The sequence below is a fragment of the Limanda limanda genome, chromosome 5 (genome assembly GCF_963576545.1).
Source record: "Limanda limanda chromosome 5, fLimLim1.1, whole genome shotgun sequence".
NCBI lineage: Eukaryota > Metazoa > Chordata > Actinopteri > Pleuronectiformes > Pleuronectidae > Limanda > Limanda limanda.
In genome coordinates, this window is record NC_083640.1 from 23859384 (window position 1) to 23884181 (window position 24798).

At 44.6% G+C, this 24798-nt stretch overlaps 1 protein-coding gene across 1 annotated transcript in view; it reads right to left on the reverse strand.

Moving 5' to 3' along the window:
• Nucleotides 1-24594, reverse strand: part of rtn4r (reticulon 4 receptor) — a 42805-nt gene extending 18211 nt beyond the window's left edge. Inside the window, exon 1 of the mRNA XM_061072087.1 lies at nt 24532-24594. Coding sequence (XP_060928070.1) covers nt 24532-24553 — 22 coding nt within the window. The 5' untranslated portion in view covers nt 24554-24594. The remainder of the gene's footprint in view (nt 1-24531) is intronic.
• Between the last annotated feature and the right edge of the window lie 204 nt (nt 24595-24798).

The window sequence follows — 24798 nt, forward strand, 5'->3', positions numbered from 1 at the left end:
GCCACAACATGGAGGATACAAGCGAGGGGGGAATATGGGGTGAGAGAGAGCGGGCGTATCGAAAGAGACAGCGTGCACCATCAGAGACTTGACAGGGGGGGGGGGGGCAGGGGGCACGGTGAGCGGGAGGGGAGAGAGAGAGAGCGTGAAAGATTTGGGGATGCAATCCATTTTTAATCCGAGATGCCAGACGTCTACACCGCTCGCCTCAATCAGAATGCTAAGTAGCCCCGATGAATGTTATTTTTGGATTAAGATTAATGTGGGTGGCTCAGCACATGCAAGCCCACACCAAGACAAATATGAGCAACGTGTGCCACTGCAGAGCAAACACGTCCACACAGTCTAAAGAGGAGGATGGAAGAGGGGAGAGATCTAATTGTCCAAATATGCTATGGACATGAGAGGAAGGCTTAAGCTTGCCCCCTAGTGTTCATCCCAGTCCCTGATGGCAGAGGAGCAGCCGAGTGCAAAGACGTCTCCATCTTAACAAGGCATTGAGTCTGTTATTACATCGTAAACTCAGATTTTCATAACACAAGCCCAGGAAAGTCCACAAATATGGGGATATGAGTTTGTGACCTATTTTCAGCTTGTGCTATTGAAATATGTATGTCTCAGTGCAGGTGTCTGCCTTTTCTACTCTAGTTTCTAGATAGTGATGCACTAAAGCAAGTTTGCATTGAAATCCATCAATGTCACTATTAAGATTAATATATTAATGGTTTCACTATACTTCAATGTATATTATACATGATAATAATTGTAAATTGATAAGATTCCTGGTAAAGGGTACTTACAGGAGATAGATAGATAAATGCTTGAATCCATATCTATATGATTAATATGTAACAAGTATGTTGATGAATAAATAATGTCCTGCAACAAAGGCCATTCAAAAAAACAATGTCCTACAATGAGTAAAATAATAGGTCGACATCTTCATGGCTAATGGTTCATGTGCCTGTGGATCAAAGTCAGCACCACATTAACAGAAAGATAAAAAAGGATGCGATCTATTAACAAAAACCCTTTTCCACTTGGGCTCTGGAAATTCTCCATTTTGTATTGCCAGCAGCAGATTTGATTAAATAATGAACGGTGATTCAACAGAGACACGCCAGAGCCAGGCATTCAAAAGGAAGAAAACACACAGAGACGTTTATGTCCAACGTGCTCGAGCCGAGGAAAGGACATGAAGTGGAACTGGATGGAGACACTGGGCAGTTAAGCCTCCATGATTCAATTTACATGATTAATCAGTTTATGCAAACAAGCTGGACAGTTTATTGAAACGTACAAAAGTTTTAACGAACAAATTGATATCATGGCATCAGAACCATCATCTTCCCCTAAACCTGAGCAAGAAGTTTTGTGCCTAAACCCTCGACCCTTTAACCAAACGTCAATCATCGTTACCATGACTACATAGTTCTCGTTTGCCCGCTGCAACATATCAGTGTGGTCGAGTTGTCATTTCCACTGAGCAAAACCCTGCGGAGAAATGTCTGCAGTGCTCTTCGTCTCCATGCAGCTCATTTATGTTTTGTTAACATTTTCCAGCTGCACACGCAGGCAATATCTGCCTGTGTGTGTGTGTCTGTGTGTGTGTGTGTGTGTGTGTGAGTGTGTGAGTGTGGCATATTCATGAGAAACGTTATCCCTGTGTCCGCACAGTATTCACCAGAGAGACGCTCCTAACTGTTTTTGTCTCTTGCATCACTTTGTTTTGAGATAAGCTTTAGCGTCTGACAGCTCAAATCCCTCTAGTCGATGGTAGAAAAGGCAAATCATGGCAAAGTGACAGAAGCAGCTTAGCTATCGGCTTAACGTGGTTATCACTGGTGTTTTTGTTTTTTTTTAGATATTAGTGAACGCTGTCAATAGTCCTAATTAAAGTAGATTCCAATAATCAAAACGTTCTCACGACAGGATTTATCCTCCGGTGAGGAACCAAACCCTGATCAATAATCCATTCGTAAACAAAATGGTGACCCGAAACAGTAGCACTGCTATGATAAGATGGCATGGATTTTATTTGTGGAAGGACGCGGATCGAAATGGACCAAAGTGCATGAACCATTTCAATAATCTTTGTACTTGATAAATCACATCCTCCAAGATGTCATGTCTTAAAAAACACTAAGAAATCCACTTTATATACTGATTTGAGAATCACGCCTGATCGATAGAGGGAACCTGCATGTTTGGTAAAGTGATAAACGGGGCATGTGAAAAAACTCAATTTAGCTTGAAATAAATGCATTTGTCTATTGTTTTATTATATTAATCATATCAAACACAAACAACCACAGATCCCTCCTGATGCATGCAGATGGTGCACACGCCCCGAGGCAGCCTGCACCCACGCAGCTTATATCACTATTATATGTGTTTGATATGTTAAGTTATTTCTATTTTAGGTATTTTATCGACGTAATGTACAGCAAAATACGTAGCCTAAAGGAGTTTTCATAGAAAAACATTAAATATGCCACAGAGCCATATGACTGAAGTGAAAAACATCCTGCGGCTTCTTAACCTCGGCCTTCTTCTTCTGACCTTTCAGGCAAAGTCCTTCCTCCCATCGTTCAAAGTCGAACTAGCGCAGGATTTCTGATGCAGCGGCCGTGAACGGCGGCGTGTTCTGTCGTCACTGCATCATCTGGTGTTTAGTTCATTCCGTCCCGGACGTCTGCGGGAAGGACGCTCTCCATCATGGCTGCTGCAGGCTTCATGTAATATAAATGCGTCTGTGCATTGTGTCGGCCGTGTGCTATAGCCTTGCATGATTCATCAGCTCATTTATAAATCATAAAAATAATCGTGCAACATTTTTCAAAATCACATTGACTCCAATGTATTAATAAGAAAAGTACTGAATAAATCTTGAAACCACTCTGCCCAGGCTTCTGTTTGTCATTGTGGACATATGCATACGAGCCTGGATGCTGCAGCGCTATCACCGCGTTTAATTTCTTGTTTCCGACGTTTTGCATTCTGGGAACCGAAACAATGGAAGCCCAGAGAGTCGACCTCTCTGGCTCCCAGTCAGGGTTTTGTGTTCAATGAGCACGGTCAAACAGCATTGGTCTCACTGGAAGTATTGGACAATACCATCTTTCCCATCAGAAGTCCTGGAACCATTTCTATCTCACTCTTTAAGCTGTTTTGTGTCCGGTCTCCTCTTCTCGTTATGATTTAACACCAACCCCGACAACCCTCTGATCTTCGGACCAGTTATCTAAGCATTTCCACTTCCCTCAGTGGAATGAAGTGGTTGTTTTGCACAAAGCTCCTTTATACAGTGCAAGATACAGAAGGTGAAAGGGTCACGCATGTTTCTCACAAAGGGACGAGTCTCATATTCAGTGAATTTCCTCTGGCTCCTCATCCGAGAGCTTGTTCCCACACTCGAGTCGGTCGGTCACTACACATCTGGACACAGAGGTTACGACCTAATGTCTCTGCTCTGGTTCAGTATGACCAGAGGATCCTCTATGTACAAGATAAGCACCTGCCCTCTATTAGTTAAGCAGCCTGTTAACTGAGTGTTGTACAATCTCCTCTTTGTGAAGGCTGCCCTCTGATACCGCCGGCAGAGCTCAGGAGTGAAAACGCAAAGCCATCACTTTATTGCACAGAAAGACAGACTTTATGGATTATAGTTTTCTTTCTTCTTCTATATTTCTCCTAAAATGAATATCACAGGACAAAACGGGGATAAGCAAACAACAGCAGGGAATCCGCTTGGACTTTTCCAACGTCTTATCCGTCCTGTTTCTGTTTGAAATATTATTTTTTTGGGGGCATTTCCACGTGTGTTCATAGTCAAAGGGATTTATTTCCATGAGAAACTTGAATTATTGATGTTCGCTGCAACCTGACCAGCTCCACGTTATTGGCAGCAGAATGGAGCAAATAGTCCGAGTGCATGGGGGAAAAAAATGACTGAACATGAACAGCAAACATCAATGTCTAATGTTGTCACCTTAGCTAATGCCATTATTCAAACTCCAGTATTTCCTGCCCTGCCAATAGGATCTGGCACCGACAGTGTGCCGCTCTTCAAGACTAATAACGACCAGAAGAACTTATCTGATGGGACCTTACACTTGAATCGACAGTTTGAAGATCAGGGCTCAGGTCGCCGCTTAGAGTCTATTCCCCCAAAAGAGCTTCTACTTCCCTGGGAGCAGCGAGACAAGACACACTCCCCAAAACGCAGTCAATAAAGTATCTGCTCATCAGGAGAGCGTGACAGCCGGAGAGATGAGACCCCATCAATCATGCGGACCCGATAGCCACTCCACAGCTCGGATAAAATAGGGAGCGCGGAGTGGCAGCTCTTTAAAACGGCGCCGAGAAGCCAACTGGAGACCGTCTCCATCCTTCTTATTTGGAGACAGGTCAAGAGGTCATTATCCCTCAAGAACTTTTTAGGTTTTTTCACTTCTGTGTCGAATGAGAACCAAACGCTCTCTGAATTCCAAAATGAGTCTGCAGTCTTTTTCCGAATTCGTTTCATGAAGTCAAGCTCAATTTTTTCTGAGGCAATTTCTCTTTGCCCGTGTACCTTCAGAAAAAGAAAAAGCCATGTAGGTTTCTAACTTTAGAAAAAGGAAGAGATTAAAAGAGCCCTTTAAAGACGCCTCATCCCGAGGCAACTTCCACTTCCTCTCCCGCCTTTTCATTGTCACGTCCCATTTCTGCCATAACAAACTTTGCTGAAATGCAGAACGAGGTGTGTGATGAGCCCAAACCCGTTCTGGCACCGGGCTCCCCAGGGCGGCTTGGAACAGGCCAGGAACAGCAGCAGCAGCTGTTGTGTCCCGGCGACTGTTTACTGTGGATGTCGCCCGAGATACAAACACGTGTCTGTGAGCCACGCTGCCGTCACGTTCCTGGGGAATCATGGAACTTGTTTGGAGGCACTTTGTTGGTGGTGGTGTGAATGTGTTTAGACAGAAGTCCCACGCTGACTTCTGACCCACTTTCCCTCTCGGAGCCGTGTTTTGACATTGGCTGTCCAACAGTGAGCCCTGCAGTTACACGCAGCCGTTTGGCATTTTGCGGCGGTCAAGTCCAATCTTTTCACATTACACATTCACATTCAAATATCATCGTTTTGTGCCGCGTTCTCTCCGGTTTAAAACACACCAGAGGGTTTTCAGAGGAGGACAAAAACTCACTAAATGTGAACATTGGTCTTCACTCAGTTGGATTCTTCTCGTCAGTCAAAAGTAAACTTTTCTCGCCTGTGCTGCTCTTGTTAATTAGAAGAGTTATCTGCCTTCATGATAATATTCAGTCTGTGAAATGGTGAAATAATGAATAATCTGTGGCTCTGAAGGAAAAATATATCTGGTGTTGTCATAGTTGCATCATCAGGGTTCATTTATCTACTAATGTGACTTGTATATCTCAAAAACTGTTCATCTCATCAGCTCCACGCGTGGCAGGTGTATTGTTAAAGGCCTGAGGAAGTTCAGAGTCAAATTTTGTACGAACATTGAATAAACAGGTGACTAGCGCGGAACAGCAAGGAAAACTGATTCTGCAGTTCAGGGTTCTGCGTACAGCTTCACTGAACTTTGATAAACAGTAGGAACGGCACTTTGTGCAGCAGCGGTGGTGCAGCCTCAGGGTTCTGCAGCCTGAGTCCTGCCCCAGGTCTTCACTCGCTAACGCTCAATTATTGCAAGTCACTTTGACAGTTTCAGACAGAAAACTACAACCAGCATCTCCACAGACCAAAAAAACAGGTGTAGAACGAACACTGCATCAGCAACAAAACCTAACATGATGATTCTAGCTTCACTTTTTAAAGTATTTTATCATTTTCTTAGTATTATATTATTGTAAACTTTTTGAATGGTGTTCTATTTAGAAGAAAAGAAAAGAATTGCTAATATATTGGGGATGTTTCTTTCAAATATTGTTTGTATGACTCACCAAGACAAAAAAAATTAAGCAATTAATTCATTGGCTCAGTCGGACAAAGTTGCAAACTGGACATGTTCATAATAATAATCCCTCAATGCACAGCAGAGTAATGTGTGGATGCAAACCAGGGTTTGAACAGCAGGTCGAGGTCGAACCAGTTGGGCCACAGACACGATGGATTCCTGGAAGGATCAATTTTTCCTCTCGGCCTCACTTTGTGTAACTCAGACTGCTCGTGTGTCTTGCTTCTTTTTCCAAGAACTCAGGACTTAACTTGGTGAGAGCCGCGTTAATAAAAAAGACAAGATTGACGGCCTGAGCTTCTTGAAATGAACATTTTTTCCTCTTTGCAGCGTATCTCGACACATCACCGAGGCCGCGTCCAGCTGTGTGGGTCAGTGAAAACCCACCAACTTATCCATCTCCTCCCCCTCACGCTGAGAGACCTGTCTGAATCAGTCACTTTCATCTGTTTTCATCACCTTTTGCCAGACAGATAACCCGTCTCACCACCGCCACAATGTGCAGCTACTGACACAGATATACCACAGACTTCACATTTATCTTCATAATTCCCTCGTTTCTAAGTCAATTAGCCCGGTCGATATGCCGTTGGTTATCACCCTCACTGTGCCGTCAATACTTCCATGCATTCCACATACGTCCATCAGGTTAACATGGAGGTGAATGGAGTCGGACAGGAGTCATGGATTAACGGCACAGAATCAGTGTGTTGCCTGGCGAGCGCTCCCCTCACAGGGAAACAGGCGGATTGTGCAGGAGGCCTTATTCCATGGAGATTGAGGATTCTAAAGTCGGGATAAAGACCCTTATGTAAAGTAGCGAGAGGCAAACAAGGATTGCAAAGGACAGCATTAGTATGCACGCTTCCCGCTCGCCTCCTCAGACGTTCTCAGATCCTGGAGTTCTCCGCTGCAGTCTGATCTTCTGTTCCATCGCCAGCCCTGCAACATCATCCTCCAAGATCGTTTATTCCCCCGTTTTATCTTAAACACGAAGATGGCGGCGGCTGAAATCTGCTCTTGAGAAGCTAAGAAGATGTTGTGACACTGATTCTCTAACACCGCTCTGGCTCCGGCGAGGAGGAGGAGGAAGAGGAGGTGGTGGTACGTGCTCTCCTGCCGAGGGGACACGAGTCAAATGTGTGACAAGTTTCGAGACACAAACACAGACGGCAGAGAAAGTTTCAAAGCAGCGCAAGGCCGTTGAAATGTATACGGAGCTTGGGTGACACAAAGAAACAACAGACAACCCGTGTGTTGTTTATGTTGTGCGGTGGAAGTCTATCCAGAGTCTCTGCATTTCTCTGCTGATCTAAAAAAAAGCCTTAAAAGAAGCCAGCTCTGACTTATATGGGCTTTGTTTAAAAACTATATTGGTATTCAGAACAAGCTGCACTTGGATTCTTTCAGTTTTAATTTCCACGTCGCATTTGGGAGCCGGCTTCGACTCATCAGAGGATCATTTCTTTTTTTTAAAAGAAAACAACCGGAGTTGGGGGAACAGCTGCAAGTCGTGAGTTTTTTGTTGTTGACGTGGAAAACATTCATTAAAGTGTGTTCGCAGTGTTTGCCGAGACTATTCTGCGAACCGGTGAATTTGCATTGGCCACCTGGGAATCCTGCAAATTCACAAAACCACCTCTACCCGGTAAATATTGAGATTTAGAATTATTAGTGTTATTAGTTTTTTTTCTATCTGTTGGTACCAACAAACATTCAAATAATAATTTCTCTCAACAAGCAGGAAAATAACCTCAACGGCTCAACGGGTTCCATTTGAGATGAGGTTCCACGTCTCATCTCATTCGAGCTGAACGTTAACAAACCTGACAGGACCAGGATTGTATCGTTAAACCTCTAACTAATCTTTTATTTTATCTACAACCAGTTATAATTTACATGAGTCTATTAGAATTTGGGTTTTTATTAAGGTATCACATGATTTGGATTGATCTAATAAAACGTGGCGAGGACCAGAATAGAAAAGCAGGTGCAGTGGATGAGAGAGATGTTGTTTTTCGTGCCGATCAGCGTCTTCCTCTTTTTTTTCACTCTCCTTACATTGTGTTTCTGATATCTTAGGTTCACCTCGGTTGCGTCGCGTTTTAATTCGGGCTGGCATCCTTGAAATTAAAGCGAGATAAAAGGGAAACTGCTGCTATGTTAATATCTCTTTGAAGATGGAGTCAATCTGGCAACAGAATGCCTGGCCTGTTGTTTTCCTTCCGTTATCCAGCCCAGTGGATAAGAGACGAGATCTGCAGCCTCAGCTCAGCAGCCGCTTACCTGAGGTGGAGCCGCTCTTAAAACCTGCTGCTTTCATCTTGCTCCTTGTGACAGAATCTAGGTTTTGTTTAGTCTGTATTTTCAAATCTACATCTGGACACTGAATATTTATCCATGTGATTTCTGCTTCTTCCCGTGTGTGTCACTGCAGAGGGAGACGCACTGCACCTGGCTGGACTTCACCACCACAGTGTGTTCAATGGGAATGTGTGTTTATCAACGACAGGGGAAGAAAAACAGGTTCTGCTCTCCTGGCTGTGGTCATCAACTGTTTCCGAAATAATGTCTGCACCGTAATAACGGTTACGTGTGCGCAGTCGCAGCCATTATGGAAGTCCTTCATGCATTTAACCTGCTTAATCCTCCATTAGAATTTCAGATAATGAAAATGTTATAAAGTAGAAACAACCTGGTACATTGCTGGCGCAAAACTCAGTTAATTGCCAGACACTCTTATGTAAATTCTGATGATGTAACCTATAATTTCTCCCCAGAGTTACCCTTGAGAAAAGCTCCAACGCGTTTCATCAAACAGTGAAATAAAAATGAGTCTCCAGCTGCATCTTCTAAACAGCCTTTCTCTTGACTTCTGCGAAATGCATACAAGTTTTTCAACCTTTCCCGAGTTCTGTACTTATATCCAAACATTTCCTTATCATCTGGGGTCTGTAAACAAAATAAAAGTTATTAGCATTTGCATTCATGCAGGTGCTTAGAAGTCAATTCAGCGCTTAAGTTAAACAATGGAGCTCTTCTCATGTTATATTAACACCAGCACATCTTCTGCACCTCTTGTTTCATTGCTGACATTATTTATCTTTTCCTCAAAAAGAGCTTTGAACTAAAAAGTGAAATCTGAGTTTTTGATCACATCTGTCTCAGCGCGCCGCACCCTAGCCTCCATTTTGTCTCAGAACTGGCAAACGCGGCACGCTGCGACTTTAATACCAAGTTAATTACTATCATCTTGACCTGACGGTAAAATGAGACGGGCTGCCGCTGCCGCACGTGTTTCTGTTATCTGTGCAAAAATGCATTAGCGTGTGCCCCCTGTAATGGCTTTAATTAGTCGTAAACGGAGCTGATTCTCCTGTTAAGTGGATGAGGATTCAATACTGTAATACAGTCCCAATATGCACGGCTATCTCATTGAGAAGGAGGGGCGGTGAGGGATAGTTTGCACAGCGAAGGCAGAGGGAGGGCTGCACACTCCCATTCTGTAATAAAGAAGCAATCACATATTCCAGAGGCAGCACTCGCTCACTGCTCTGATATGAAAAGAAGATAATTAGAGAGCTGCCGTACCGACGCAGGAATCTTTCTAGATGAGTTGTTTCAATGTCAGTTGCGTAATGTTCAAGGAAAGTTTCCACTGGAGCGGATGAGACGTCAACAGGGTCTATTGTCTGCGTGTGGAGGGGGAGTCAATTTCCTGTCATAATAAAGTAAACATGTCCTTGGGATGAGTGGAAAGAAAAATGGCTCCTGCAAAATTAGAGTAAAAAAATAACAAAAGGGAAACGACTAAGGCTGTTTTTCTGCAGCCTCACGAGAATAAAAGACGATTCCCACACAAACGCATCTCTGTTATTTCAGCTTTCGATCCCGATGTTTGCCCAATAATCGCTTCTCCAATAATGATAATAAAAACCTTGCAGATTCAGTAAATGAGGCTGCTTTGAGGAAGGCCCATAAAGTCAATGTCAGTAAACCATATCTGCTTCCTTCCGCTCGTCTGCAATAAAGTTTCCAGTCTCCAGCCGCTCCATTTGCTGAGTACTGTTGGGGCCGGGGCCGGTGGTGAGGTGCAGTGCTCTCACACTGGAGGCTGTTTATGGTTTCTAATGCACCGTGCTATGGCCTTTTGAAACAACAGGCCTCTGGATTTCGACGTTGTCTGTAGATCGACTCCGTTGACGGGAAATACTGTGATCCCGCAAGTGACCTCCCTGAGTGTCCGAATGTTTACGTCTTAAGGGTTCTTAATGGAGCCCAGCTTGTACATTAAGTCTGGCTGACCAGAAGATCTGCTCACGGATCGAAGTGAATTCTTTAAGAAGCAACAAACAGGAATCCTGATCAGCTTGTCCTCTTCCCCCGAAAACTCCCAAATCAACCATCAGAACAGGAACTAAGAGGATCTATAAAAGCTGCTGAAACATATAACATGGACTACTTGAAAACACAGATTACAAACTCCATCCATTCATTATCAAGACCACTTATTCTTCAATGGTCTGCAAAAGGGGGAGGAGCCAACCCCAGCTGACGAGAGATAAACCCACGACAGGTCTCCAGCTCACTGTCACACCTATGGCCTTAATGTCCATGTCTGTGGACTGAGTCTACGTCCATCAACGTTTTGTTTGAAAACGTATCAACTCTGCTATTGATTCGCCACAGCATTTTAGTCTAGATGTCACATGACCTCATTCCAGAAGAAAACAACAGGCATCAATCACAACTGACCCTGTTGTCTTTGCTAACAGCTGTATTTGCAGTTAAAAGCTGCAATTTACAATGTTACGACTGCTTTCATGTGTAGGAAATTAACTATTATCTGAAGGATCTGTGACAATTCCCATATAGCAGGACATCCATGGACAAATTCCTTTTCAAGGGTGTTGATGTCGTCTGAGGAGAGAACACTGTAGCACCCAGAGAAGAGCCACACTGACACATGGGGGAGAACATGCAAACTCCAACCAGGCTGAACTGGGATTTGAACCAGGAACCTTCACGCTGTGAGGACACGGAGCTATTTACAGATTACAAACTCTGCGAAGAAAATCTACAACCAAAATTCACAACTTTTTCAAGGACAAAGATAAATATAGGAATAATTCTGTGGATTAAAACGTGAGGTTTTTGAATCACGCTTGGTAACCTGAGTAACAAGGACCTTTTATATTATTTTTTTCTGTGAAGGACAAGTTTCTTTTCAGCTACAAGTGCTGGATTCTTTGAGCCCTGAGAATAACATTCCTTTCCCCTCTGTGTTTTGTGAAGGACAAAGAACTTCTCAGCAGCGAGAGATTCCAACCTTGACTCTGCAGCTTGAATGCAAACGTCAAAATATTACCCGCACTGTACATTTTATAGTGATTTTTTTATTTATCTAAAGCAAGGACTTATATTCATACATTTCATATTGGGTTTGTGATCTTGACTGTGATTGCCTCCTTCAATTCTCTTATTATTTTCTGAAATGTATTCATCCGTGTTTTTATATTTAATACTCTTTGTGTTGTGATTCTCTCAGCTGGTTCCTAAAATAGCCGTAATGTTGACTTCTGGATGTTTGAGGCCTTTATCCCGAGCTCTTTACTCTCTATTTTTATATGTTTGATTGCTCTGTGGTGTAATTGGTTTTAAAAGCAGCCACTGTGGAATATACACTGCAACGTCTCTGATGAAGTAGATTAATGTGGAAGAAGACATTTGATCACTGGAGCTGCATTTCCTTTCCTTCATTCTGGCATTAATGTATATGAGTGAAAACCCTGAAATGTAAGGTTCCTCCTGCATCAACTCATAGAGGGAACATTTCTCTGTGTTCCCCGTGGTCCGAGTCTTTCGGTGTGAAGAGTTTCTTGCTCTAATTTCACCATCAGTCCGGAGCAAGTCAACAACACACGAGAGAAAAACCACGGGAGGGTTCGACTTCTTTAACTCGGAGGCAAAAAACCTTTATCTCTCTCCTGAGTTAACAATGGGAGACGGGAATGAAACATGTACTCGCCCCGACTGGAAACCAAGTCCACATCTTAAACATTGTGCGAGTCGGCGAACAGTGGGGGGTCCTATCAGCCAGTGTGTGTGTGTGTTTATGCACAAAATAAAAATCTCTGCTTTCTCTCTCTCTCTCTCTCTCTCCGTCTCATATTCCTCCGCCGTGTAATGTGCCGCCTATTCATGCGATGCCTTTTAAAGGCATGGTGGGAATCGCTTCACAGTCGGGCACGAAACTCAACATGCTAATGCCCTCCAAGGGAGCGATGGAGGGGGAGAAAACATAACCTGTCAATTACCTGCAGCAAAACCACTGAAAGATTTATTGAAAACCCGCGAGAAATTTCCACTTGACAAACGGGCTTAAACATACGATAGATCAAAACACAGGCCGCCATTTGGTTTGACTAATTACAAAATCATGTTGGTAGAATTAACCTCCTCAGACTCAATAGCATCAAGTGGAATTACACTGAGAAGCACATGAGGCTGTAGATTATTTAATTACTCCCTGAGAGTCCAGGGTGGACTTTGACTAAATCCATACATTTTAGTTTTGAAACAGCATTTTAAATTCTGAATCATGTTGGATTCAGAATTCCATTGTGTTATCTAATGCAATGACTATAACTGTTTTTTATTTTTACTTTCAAAACGATATGAACCTCCGTCCACACAAACGTTTCAGTCAAGTCATCAAGTCGTAACTGATAAGATGGAAGCCAACGTGTGAGATTGCGTCTTTGTTTCCAAACATCGCAGTTTTTGCTCGTCCGTAGGACAACAGACAAACGACTGTACATAAAAATGGACGTAGATTTCAGGTCTGGAAAGTGAAGCCAACGCAGATGTGCCTGAAGGCTGTATTCTCTTGTATGGCCAGGAGAGGGCGACTCCAGTGGTTGTGTAAAGATGTAAGTTTCCTTTTAAAACATTTAAAACATCAGTAAACATGATTAGAGTTTATTTTCCTAAACTTTAGGTTCAAGTCTTCTCCAACACAGCATGATGTTCATTTTGTAAACTATGGTCCGTTTAGGGTCAAATATACATTTAACGTGGAATTTGCAATGCAGGCGTGGATACCATATGATTGACAGCTTTGATTGACATCCAACCGCTGCAGGTGTAGGTGGGCAGATTTCCAAATATGGCTACTTCTGATTTTCTTTTTTAAATGGCACTAGACAATCTCAAGGCCTCAAAACAGCAGCTCAAAAATCAATGGGTGCCACTTGAACAACAGAGTTTGAAAATGTCTCTTTTAAGTGCTTGGGAACTCGTGTGGTCGGCCGGCGTAAACAAGGCAGAAAAGAGGTTTTATACTAAGTTTAGTAGCGTGGATGTGTCCTTTGATTCAAAGGCTTGATCTGTCAACACTCATTTTCCCAAAATACTCATGAGGCGTCTGCATGGTTGAGAGATGCAAAATGAGTAACTATGAGTAAGTATCAAAAATCAACACGGCTACACTCTGCAACACACCTGGAAGGGACCACCGCCGCAGCCAGCTCCGTCCCGGTGGCGCCACACTCACCCCCCCCCCCCCCTCCCCCGTGGGTGTCTGCCGGCTGAGGAGCTAAACGGCAGCACAGCGGCACCATCAGGATTGGGATCAGACTCTTTCATTTCTCACACAGACATCATCGAGATCCCCTCAGCGTAATTTGTTTACAGCTCGGAGATGGAGCGTTGGCAGCGCTCGTCTCCCTCCCTGGAATAATTGCTGTGATGATCGGCTTTGGCGGGAGCACGTACAGACACGTGAGAAACAAGCACCAGTTCTGATCAGAGGTTGTGGAAACCGAGCCAAGTCGATGTGTGTCTGTGCGACGGCGACGGATCCAGAGGACGATCGTCACGCTCATCGGATGAGTCTACGTCTTCCATCGACTCTAATGCGCTTAGAGCTGCACCGCAGGATCTGAATTCTCCTGCTTCGATCCTGCACAGTTCCTTCAAATAACCATGGGCGATATTTTTCAAACGGATACATTTCCATTCTGAGACTCTGTTGTTGTAACAAATCAGACGAGGGGGAAGAAAGGAATCTATATTTTCTGCTTTTAACTGTAGGATTCGTACAGGAAGTGATGCTTGTTGTGATTCTAGCCTCATTGATGGGAATAAAATAACAGGAGGTTGTCATGATTGTTTTTTTTCACGAGTGTGCTCATTTCAAGATAAAAATATTCATAGATTTCAAGAGAGATAGTCACAATATTACAAGAATAACCTGGTTATCAGGAGAAGTTATTTTTAATGAGAATAATTAATTATATTGAGGGAAGATGCTGATCCTCTTATAGTCCCACTTTAACATTAAACATAGCCTAAAATATTAAATTATTTTATTATTACGACATTATTTTTGTAATATTCCAACTTTTTTCTCACAGTATCAGGACTTCTTCTAGATTACAACCTGACTGTTGTGATAAAAAGACTTGTTTCCCCTGTGGTTTGCCCCTAAAAGATTATTGTACACTTCACACTGGAACTGACTTAGTTAAAAACCAACAACAACACACTGTTCATTTTGTTTAACCTACAAAGGTTCATGACCTGAGCTCAGGGTACGATTACGGCCTCGGATGGTTTTCTGGTTCGTGGGATTTAAATCCACGGGCGACATATGGTCCAGCTGTCCATGAGAACCTCATCAGTGGGAGGAAAATCCACGTCCGCTTGTCTCCCGCTGGCCACGACGAATCACCCTCCATCACCATCCCTGTATCTCCCCCCCCCCATCCTCACCACTTCCCCTGAGCCAGCAGATTACAGATATCATTATAATGGACGTCCTGGCAGGCTGGCTGTGGTCACATTTAATTTGCCGGGGTCTGATATCTACACAAGATAATCAGCATTTACACCTGAGAGTGAAGACAGAGAGATGAGCGACAGTTGTGTGTGTGTGTGTGTGTGTGTGTGTGTGTGTGTGTGTGTGTGTGTGTGTGTGTGTGTGTGTGTGTGTGTGTGTGTGTGTGTGTGTGAGAGAGACAGTAACAGAATTAGTGGCCGACACAATGCAAGGGGAGCGAGAGAAAGTAAAAAGTGAAAGGAAGGATTGTAAAGAATCAGAGGGAATGTGCACAAACAAAAGAAGAGAAGCAGCGAAACACACTTGACAGATTTGCATTTTAATAAGAATAACCTACTTTGGGGCCCCTGAGATGACGGGGGGGGGGGGGGCCTGATTCACACGGACGTTAACAACATCATGGAGAGAGAGAGAGAGAAAGAGAGAGAGAGAGAGATGCCTTCTCCTTCACACTGTATTGTTGCCCTATTCAGTTACTTGCAGATAAACAATAGTGTTGCTCTTCCAGAGTGCAGGTGATCGGCTCGTGCTGCTGCAGACGCTCGTGGGATCCACCATCGACTCCACGAGCGTCTGCAGAAAGTCTCACTTTGCTCCTGCAGCGGTGGCAGGATTATGCGTTTGCCCCCCCGCTCGACAAATCGTTTTACTCCCGCCCGCCATCGAGGACATTGATTTGTGTATGAAAGGAAGTTCTATCTGCCACCTGAAATGTGTGCGATTCTTGTGTAAAAGACCAGCGGAAACAGTTTAGGTGTTATATATGTTTAGCACCTATGGAACGAGCCTTTCACATCTAAGGGATCAATTTCCCCCTGAGCCGGCGAGTGACTGCCAGTTTCCCTTTGAAGGAGCCCCCCCCCACACACACACACACACACACACTCCCGTAGATATCTCAGCTGAACTGGCGCCCGAGAGAGAGACATACTGCTCTTGTGGATGTACTGCAACTCGTCTGAGAGGCTCAGTTCCTCCTCAAACTTTAATGGGAGTATGGCAAAATGTAAAATTCAGGATTCTGTCTGTCTTAACTAATGGCTATTTCTGATATGCTGCAGAAAAGATCCATCTAATGACTAATATTGACTCAAATCTCACGTATTTCACAAATTCACCTCCTGCCAAAGAAATCAGATAATTCCAGTTGACGTTTTACATATAAAAAAAAAAAAAAAACGCTGCTCGGAATAATAATTTGTCTGAAATGTTTCTTTTCCTCGACAAATCTTCAATTATCTCATTAGATATTCTGAAAAAATCACATCTGTTCCCGCTGGATAATAGATGTTTCCCACTTTGATGGGCAGGTCTGTTCTCGGTGGACACACGCCGGAGCTTTCAGGTTTCCACATCACGCTCGTGTGAGATCGTGATCGTCCTCCAAAAACTGTGAGTCACAACTTCGCTGTGCGTGCGGAGACGACCCGAGCAGATAAACGTCCCATCGCTCTGCACATCGAAGGTCGAAGATCGGAACGAACGAGGAAAAACTCAGACGACGTGATTTGTGTCGGGGACAATCCGTCAATTGAAACCTCCCTATATGGACTTTTATGTTTCTTTTTATTTCTTTTAACTTATTTATTGTTTAAGTAGATGTGAGGATGTGATAGTGTGGAGTCCCGGTGCCGGTAAGAGATGGATAGATACAATCGCAATTCAGCTTTCTATCCATCTAATTTATGGTTTGTCTAGCCTCTCGTTCTGAGTGAGCCGCCCTCCCTGTCATTAAACGGGATCCTTACTCCATCATCTCAAGGTGCCTCTTTTCCTTTCACCCCGGCACTGTGCAGCTCTCCTTTGAAGGCTCGCTGAAATATGCACCGTGTGACTTCAGCCCACTGGATTTGTCCTTCACACGGGGAAAAAAAACAACGATATAAGCAGCTATTTATGCAGAGTCCCTGTGAAGTGGTTCATTAGAATGTGGCCATTAGCGGAAATAAATAATGAGAAGACTATAGCATCCAACAATTCATACGGTATAGAAAGGTGTGCCCCCCCCCCTACCCACCCACCACCACCCACCCCCCCCTAGTGGCTTAAGAGCCTCCGTGATGTGTTGCCAGGGTTTTGACGCAGCATCAAAAAACACCGACTCCCAGCTGTCGAGTTTGCAAACTAATCAGGCAGACTCACACAGGATGATCAGAAGAATTGGTGGGGAGTCCATTTTGCATCACTAACGCTAATGAGATCAACATGGCAAAAAATACCAGAGAATATTTATCCATCCATGGGGGGAAGCAAAGAGTAAATAAATAAAAAAATCTGAGCTTCCTCCTCAGGATATCCTCCCTCCTAAAAAAATAAGAAATTCCGATGAGGATTTCACAGGCCTGCAGATGGAAGCAGATGAGTCTATCTATCTATCTATCTATCTCTCTATCTATCTATCTATCTATCTATCTATCTATCTATCTATCTATCTATCTATCTATCTATCTATCTATCTATCTATCTATCTATCTATCTATCTATCTATCTATCTATCTATCTATCTATCTCTCTATCTCTCATCTATCTATCTATCTATCTATCTATCTATCTATCTATCTATCTATCTATCTATCTATCTATCTATCTATCTATCTATCTATCTATCTATCTATCTATCTATCTATCTATCTATCTATCTATCTATCTATCTATCATCTATCTATCTATCTATCTATCTATCTATCTATCTATCTATCTATCTATCTATCTATCTATCTATCTATCTATCTATCTATCTATCGGTAATCTGCTACCTCCTGGTAACAATGTGATTGTTGACTCGTCCGTGCTCACGTCTCAGATCGGTCGGTCACTTCATCCACCTGAGGCGCCCGGCAGCCGGCGGAGGAGAGGAGCGGCGAGCGGGTCCCCAGACTTATAAGGACGACAACGACTCCATCCATGCGTCTAATTTAAGAGCGGCTTCTGCTCTGGCTAATTAATAATTTACTGGGCCATCAGTCAACCTCCCCATTGTGGTATAATCAGCGTCTTCATCGCTCAGGCACAACCGGGCGCACACACTCTCTCACGTCCGCGGTGGGATTAGAGCGAGCATGCAACTTTCATGGGCGCCGGGTCGGAGAAGGAGAGGGCGAGCGGGCGAGTTTCCAAGAGAAGAACCGTGAAACCCCCCCGATCGAGAGACGACACCGTGGTGGAGCGAGAGGAGCCATGTTTTTGTTTTTTAGGGACAAATTAGCCGGGCTCTGTTTGTGCATGCAGCCGGATAATGTTATTGCCGTGTCACAGGAATCAACAGATGAATATTGACCTCCCCTGGGGGGGGGGGGCATCCGGGCTGGCTCAGCCGGTCGCTGTGTGTCACGACTCTGGTGTGAACGCAGCCCTGATGGAAGAGGCTGGGCCTCCGCTTCCTCTGCTGTGGCATGTGTGGGCATCACGATTAGGATACGCTGACAGGGGATTTGGGTAAAAAAGACATGAATAAATCCCTCCGCCCCAATAAAGACTCCACCCACTTCACTGCCAGAACGTTGCGTAACAACAATTCATCCGGCCTCGCCTCCTCTCCCACGACCTCCTTAAGAACCAACTCTTACTGACATCTTATATTCTTCTTTAAGAGGACAGGGGGTGCTCTTCTGCTTCGTTGTCCCTCCGAATATTCTGACAGCACAATAATAATAACCCACAAAGAGGATTAAAGACTGGTAATCTGGGGGAATGGTGTATTCCATTTCCTCTCCCCCTTAGCTTCCTCTGTATAAACAAATAGAATTTGACTCGTTTATCCACTTAGTCCCTCTGTCCTGCTGATTAGCAGTGAAGGGCTGGGAGAGCGGGATAACCTACAGCGGATGGTTCCAAGGATATCTGAGGCCAGCACGCCTCTGTGGGTATCAGTGGGGATCGCTCTGTGTGTGTGTGTGTGTGTGTGTGTGTGTGGGTGTGTAGGCAAGGATGTCTTTGCATGCACCGTATAAACAAATGCAGTTGCTGCTTGAGGGGCGCGGCCAATTAAAAGAAGCCCCCCCGAAGGAGCGCGCTCATCAGGATGCAGAGAACACAGCAGATCCACTCTCAGATAGCCTCCTGCAGTCTGTCACTGTAACTAACGCATTAACACCAGCTCAGCTTTGTGCCATAAAGTACTGACATCTTCATGCTTTAGACTTTGAGCAGTCAATCAGCTCACAGCAGAACACAACACGACAAACACACACACACATACACTCTATCTGATCCACTGTAACACACACTTATTCCAAGCAGCGTTACAGAATAACATTCCATTCAAAGTACAAACCAAAGTCCATAAAATGGGTCATAAAACTGTAATAACATGTAAACCACTGTGTTATTTGGCATTGATAATGTACAGTGTACCTAAGCTGCCATGCACAAACCCAATGATTATCAGTCCTCCGGTTGTGCACAACGCTGTGGATCCATTTCCGAAGATTGAAAGTCTATTTTTGCAAAGTTTTAAACACTGTTATCAAAGAGTTACGATCTGTGGCTAAGAAGCTTTGATTATCAATCTGAGCGAACACGTAAACGTGTAATTGGATGGGGGATGTCATCGACTCGCGAGATAAACAAACAGATGCTGGTGTTCGGGAACAAGGAATTCAGTGTCGAGCAGATAACACAAAGACGAGTGGAGCCGAGGCTGAAGGTCTGAAGTGCACCGAGCCGCCGACAGTGTTTAACCACAAGGATGATGCTGGTGTGCATGAATGGGTTCACCTCCATGTGACGTGTTCTCAGGTCGCATTCAAACCGTGTTGAAGACAAACCACAACTTCATCTCAGCTGGGACATAACCCCCAATGACCCTGTGACCCTCATCCACCTCTAGTGGCAGAGGTGAGACATGCCACAAGCAGGTAAATGCTCTGTATTTACATATTGTGCCTTTAGTCTTGATGAACACTCAAGGTTTTGCCATTTACCATTCACACACGCACATCCATACACTACTGGCTCAGCCCTCAGGGTCAGTGTGGGATCCAGTATCTTGCCCAAGGACACTAAGGCATGTGGAATGGAGGAGACGGGGATCGAACCGTCGGCTCAGAGGTCGCAGTGATGTATCTCCTGAGCCCCAGACTCCTCCAAGTCTTACATCTTAACCTTCAAGTTAAGTTGGTGAGTGACGATCAAGCAGGGAAGTTATTCAATATGCTGCCGATTGACCCCTGTTCATGAGTAAATGAGGATTTAAACCTGTTTTCAAACTTGTTTACACACACACGTAAACTATTCTTAATCGCTATCTCTATCATTGCTGCTGTTTTCATGACAGACTCGCTCGTAGCTCTCTGTTCTTACTAATCCCACAGTTGTTTGCACGCTATTCAGATCTGCTAGTTGCTTAAGCTTAGCAGCTTTCCTCCCTCTCTCTCTCTCTCCCTATCACTCTCCTCTGCTAACTCGCCCTCCTCTAGCAATAATGCTAGCCTACGTGTAAAAGATGTAGCAATGGAGGCAGGGCTCAGTGAATTAGAGGCATGACTCTGCACGATGGAAAGCTATGAGCAGCCAATAGCTTTGTCAAAAAGACACAGATGTCACACACAGGTGTCATGTCCCTGGAGGCTGGGAACATGTCCTCACTAGGGTTGCAAAGGGGTGGAAAGTTTCCACGGGAATATTAAGCTCGGGAATTTGGGGAATTTTGAAAAATTAAAAAAATTAAACCCTGAGCAATGAAAACATCATTCAAAACACTATTTTAAAGATGTATGGAATGCAGCACACACTGCACGTTGAATTTCAACCCTCCACTGTGCATTCTTCCATCACATGCACAGATAATTCCCAGCATCCTTCACTCTACAGCAGGGCTATTGAGGCCTGCTGTAGTGTGCAGGACTAGTCAGGTAAGTTTCAATGATATTACTGGGGAAAATATATTAGCATGCTGATTGAGGATTGTCCATCTGTTCATCTAGCCTATTTCCATTCATTTATCCATCAATTATAAAATATTTTTACAGACGATTCCAATTGTTTGGCTAACTATTTATATCTCTCAGAAGCATATAGTCAAGTGCCCAAAGTTTCCTCAGGGCTCAAATCAGCATATGACACATCAAAATGTTTATAATTATGTCTGTATATGACAAGGTAAATACAGTTAGTATAAATTACCCACAACATTTCCAGTTTATTCCAGTTAATTCCCGTTAATTCCCGTTAATTCCCGTTAATTCCCGTTAATTCCCATGGAAAGTTTCCAACTTTGAATATTCCCTGAATTTTGCAACCCTAGTCCTCACCACTTCTTGAAATGGACGGTTTAGTTTATAATAGCAAATAACAAATGCTGGCTTCAGTTGAATTCATTAGCAGTCCATTTTGAGTACGGTGGCCTTGTGGGGGACCTGCGTGGGTTTAGTTAATTCAGTCCTTGTCGAGTGTTTGAGCAAACAGCACCTGCTTTATACTGCTGCTATACTCAGAGGTACACACATGCTACAGGTGTGTTAGTTCGTGTTTGAGGGTCCCGATGAGCTCAGCTTTGCAGTATTTTGTTAGAAAGCTGTGTCCTCTGACTCCTCCTTATCATATTAAAGCCAATACTGCATCTCTGCTAATCAAAAGAAGAACAAAAAGAGAAAAACACGATGTCTCAGGTCGAGCAGAAAGTTGTGAATACCAAGTTAAGGTCAACTCAAGTATTTCATCAACTTCATTCAGGGAACTCTAAAGTCCTTCAGTTTGAGACTTGAGCCAAACGACTTGACTCGAGTCCCAAGCCTCTGTGCCGGTGACCAGCACGAAAGGCGAGAACATTAGCGGGATTTATTACGTCCTCTCCTTGGAGCGGCAAAGGTAATGAGGCTTATTAGTCTTCATAGTTGAAAGGTCTTGCTCATACATCCTCGATTGTTAAAGACTTGAATAAATGAGACCCGAGAGACAGGGAAGGGTCTTTAAAATTCAGGCCGAGAACCAGAAATGTGTTTGCCCGGTGGAGTAATCAGTGAGTATTGATCAAGAGTGTTCCCAGCTACAGATGATAGTCCTTTACATAAAAGGGGGAATTTAGAAATAGTACATTCAAGTTGTGCTTCTATTCAAATCACTATTTTTAGTCAATTAAGATAAAAGAAACCTCTACTGGAGATCACAAGAATGAAAACTAATTTCCTCACTGGCTGAATTTCCGGAGCTGCTACTTCTTCTCTCTCCACATTTCCGCAGCTCCCATGCAGTTTCCCTGTTGTCGAGATGAAACACGCTGAGGGGAAGACGCACGGTGGCGAGTCAGATGCATGGCAGGCGCGAAAAAAATTGCATAACCTTCGCACTCCTGAATTTTGCATGCGTTCCTTCTTCCTTTCTTAACGTCTTCCTTTTCCCTTCACTGCCTCTCCTTTCCCTCAGACCTCCACATACACACTCACAGAACCACCACACACACGTTATCCCTCACACACACTGTGCAGCCAAACAAACACACAGATGGATCAATTTCACCCTGATGTATCAGTAATTCTGCCATTGTTATCATGTTATTGCATGCCAACTTTATATTCATGGCTTTACACGTTCCAAAACATTATCTCACGTCTTCAGATGCCGCGTCTTGTGCCCTATTTTTTGAAAAATGGGGCAGAGTTCTTTGGCAAAACAATGACAAAGTTAACTAATTGACCAAAAAAAAGAAAAACCCGCCCTCGTTATGTAGTGGTTTAAAACATCCGAGGAGAAAGCTTTCAGTTCCACCATAATGGTTTTATCCATTCATTTGGGCTTCATTGGCTTTGCTTGGCAGCAGACGGGGGAGCAACAGCCCCCCCCCGAGCAACAGCTTTCCCACAGAGGCATTTGATCATATGCTGACTGGCTGAAAAACAGTGTAAATTAAAGTCCCACCTCTATCTGACACTTTAAACACAAGACACGACAGGCCATATTTTCTCCCGCCAAATCAGGAGCCTGAGAGATGGATCCCAATTATAATTCCAACGGGGGGGGGGGGGGGGGGATCAGACATACTGTAGGTGTAAGTCAGGTGCTCGGTGCTAAATCACACCAGCAGTTGGATGATGAAAACCTTTCCTGAAGGGTCTGTGGGACCCAGAGCCTTTCTGTACCAATGGAGGGGTGTGCACTTGAATTTGCATCACCCCCCCCCTGACATATCAAAGAGAATGCACGAGTGGATGAGCCTCTTCGCATCTCACGACTGGGAAAAATCAAAGTTACTCGGCAGGCTCGTAATCTGGAGCAGTTTGACCATAATCCCACGGTTTTAGCCGAGTAATGAACAATGTGAGGAAGAGGGAGTGTGCACAGCGTGTTGCGTAAGGGTTGTGTGTGTTTATGTGTGTGACTGTGTGTGTATGTGTGTGTGTGTGTCTGTGTGTGTGTGTGTGTGTGTGTGTGTGTGTGTGTGTGTGTGTGTGTGTGTGTGTATGCATTTAGTTGGCTCTTAGGGAGGGGACCTCTTCCAGTGAAGCCGCTGACCTTGTCTGGAGCAGTTTTCCTCACTGGGACTAATGAGGCAAAGTGTCATTTGTGAGATGGACACTGGTTAAGATCAGGGGTTGAGTTAAGAATTGAACTGTCCACTGGAAGACAGTGTCCTAATAAGGATAGCTTTGCAAAGTGTCTGTGTGTGAGTGTGTCTGTGTGTGTGTGTGTGTGTGTGTGTGTGTGTTGTGAGGCAGTGCCTGCAGGGGTGGGGCAGGGTGGAGATGAAGGTTTTCCACCAACTCGTGATGGAACAAATTGGATGTTGCGCACACGCACTTATCTCATCACGGTGCATGGGTTTTTTCCAAACAACACACGCCACATATCATTGTCCTCCCCCTACCCCCCCCACTGCATTAGACACGGTAACACAACCAGGCCTGCAGGAACACACGGGCTGACACGCCAGGTGCTTCTTCCTCCCTCTGCCCTTCGCATGCGCGCACACAGCCCTAAAGCATCCGCTGCTGCCAAGAAATGAAGTTCTCAGCCATTTCCGGCGGGGGCTGAGGACGAGCCTGTGATGATGAGAGACTCAGGTCCGGTCGGTGGAAGCAGTGGAGGCCCGGCTTCCTCTCACTCACCCTGAGTGGGACGATGCCACGAACAACAACAGTTCTGAGCCAAGAAGAAGCTGGTTGGTTATCACTGAGCCGCCAAGCGCACCATCTGCAGACTTCTTCTTCTTCTACACAAAGCTCAGGCTGCAGCTTCCACGGGGGCTGGAGCGGACACCCCGGGTTAAGTTGCTATATCACGCACAGCATAGTGACCACCACTGTCGCGCACGGGCACGCGCATGGCACAAGAGGAGGGAGGAGGGCGGAGGCGGAGGAGGAGGAGGAGGAGGAGGAGGAGGAGGAGGAGGAGAAAGAGGAGGAGGAGGAATAAAGGGACGCGCACAAAATCTGCCCTGAATTATGACTCAATTAAGAGCCACTGAGTCAAGGTCGTTTACAGCCGCAACATCCAGAACAGTCATCGACTGTTAGTCCGCAGCAAAACACACAAGGTGCACTTGTTACTGTGCAGATTAGGTGTGTGTGTGTGTTTTCATGTGTGTGTGTGTGTTTCTCATATTGCGCACATTCTCAGTGATGCACCAGTTCAACCAAACCCTGGAGGAGCAGGAGAGTAACTCCAATTAGGACATGTGATTTATCTCCCGCTGCCCGAGGTGGTTCCATCAGTGCGGATTTATCTTTGTCTGCTTCAAACTTTACAGAAAGGTGAACCTATTGTCCAATGGGCAGCCGTACTCACCATCAATAATAACGGTCTTCATGATTAAGATGGGGGTGAAAATCCAGAAGCTGTAAAATCCAAGGCGAGTGAATCCCAGCGTGCGCAGGGACCGAAAGGGTATCCGACGTTTATTGCAATGTTGTTGGTGATTGCAGATCCAGTGCACGGCGGGAGACGGACAGGCTGAAGCACCCGGAACCCTTCAAACTTTACCCGTAGGTCTTCCCGAGTGGGGGGACGCGGCTCCGGCTGCACCCGAGCTCAGTCATTTGGGCGAGGGGTTCA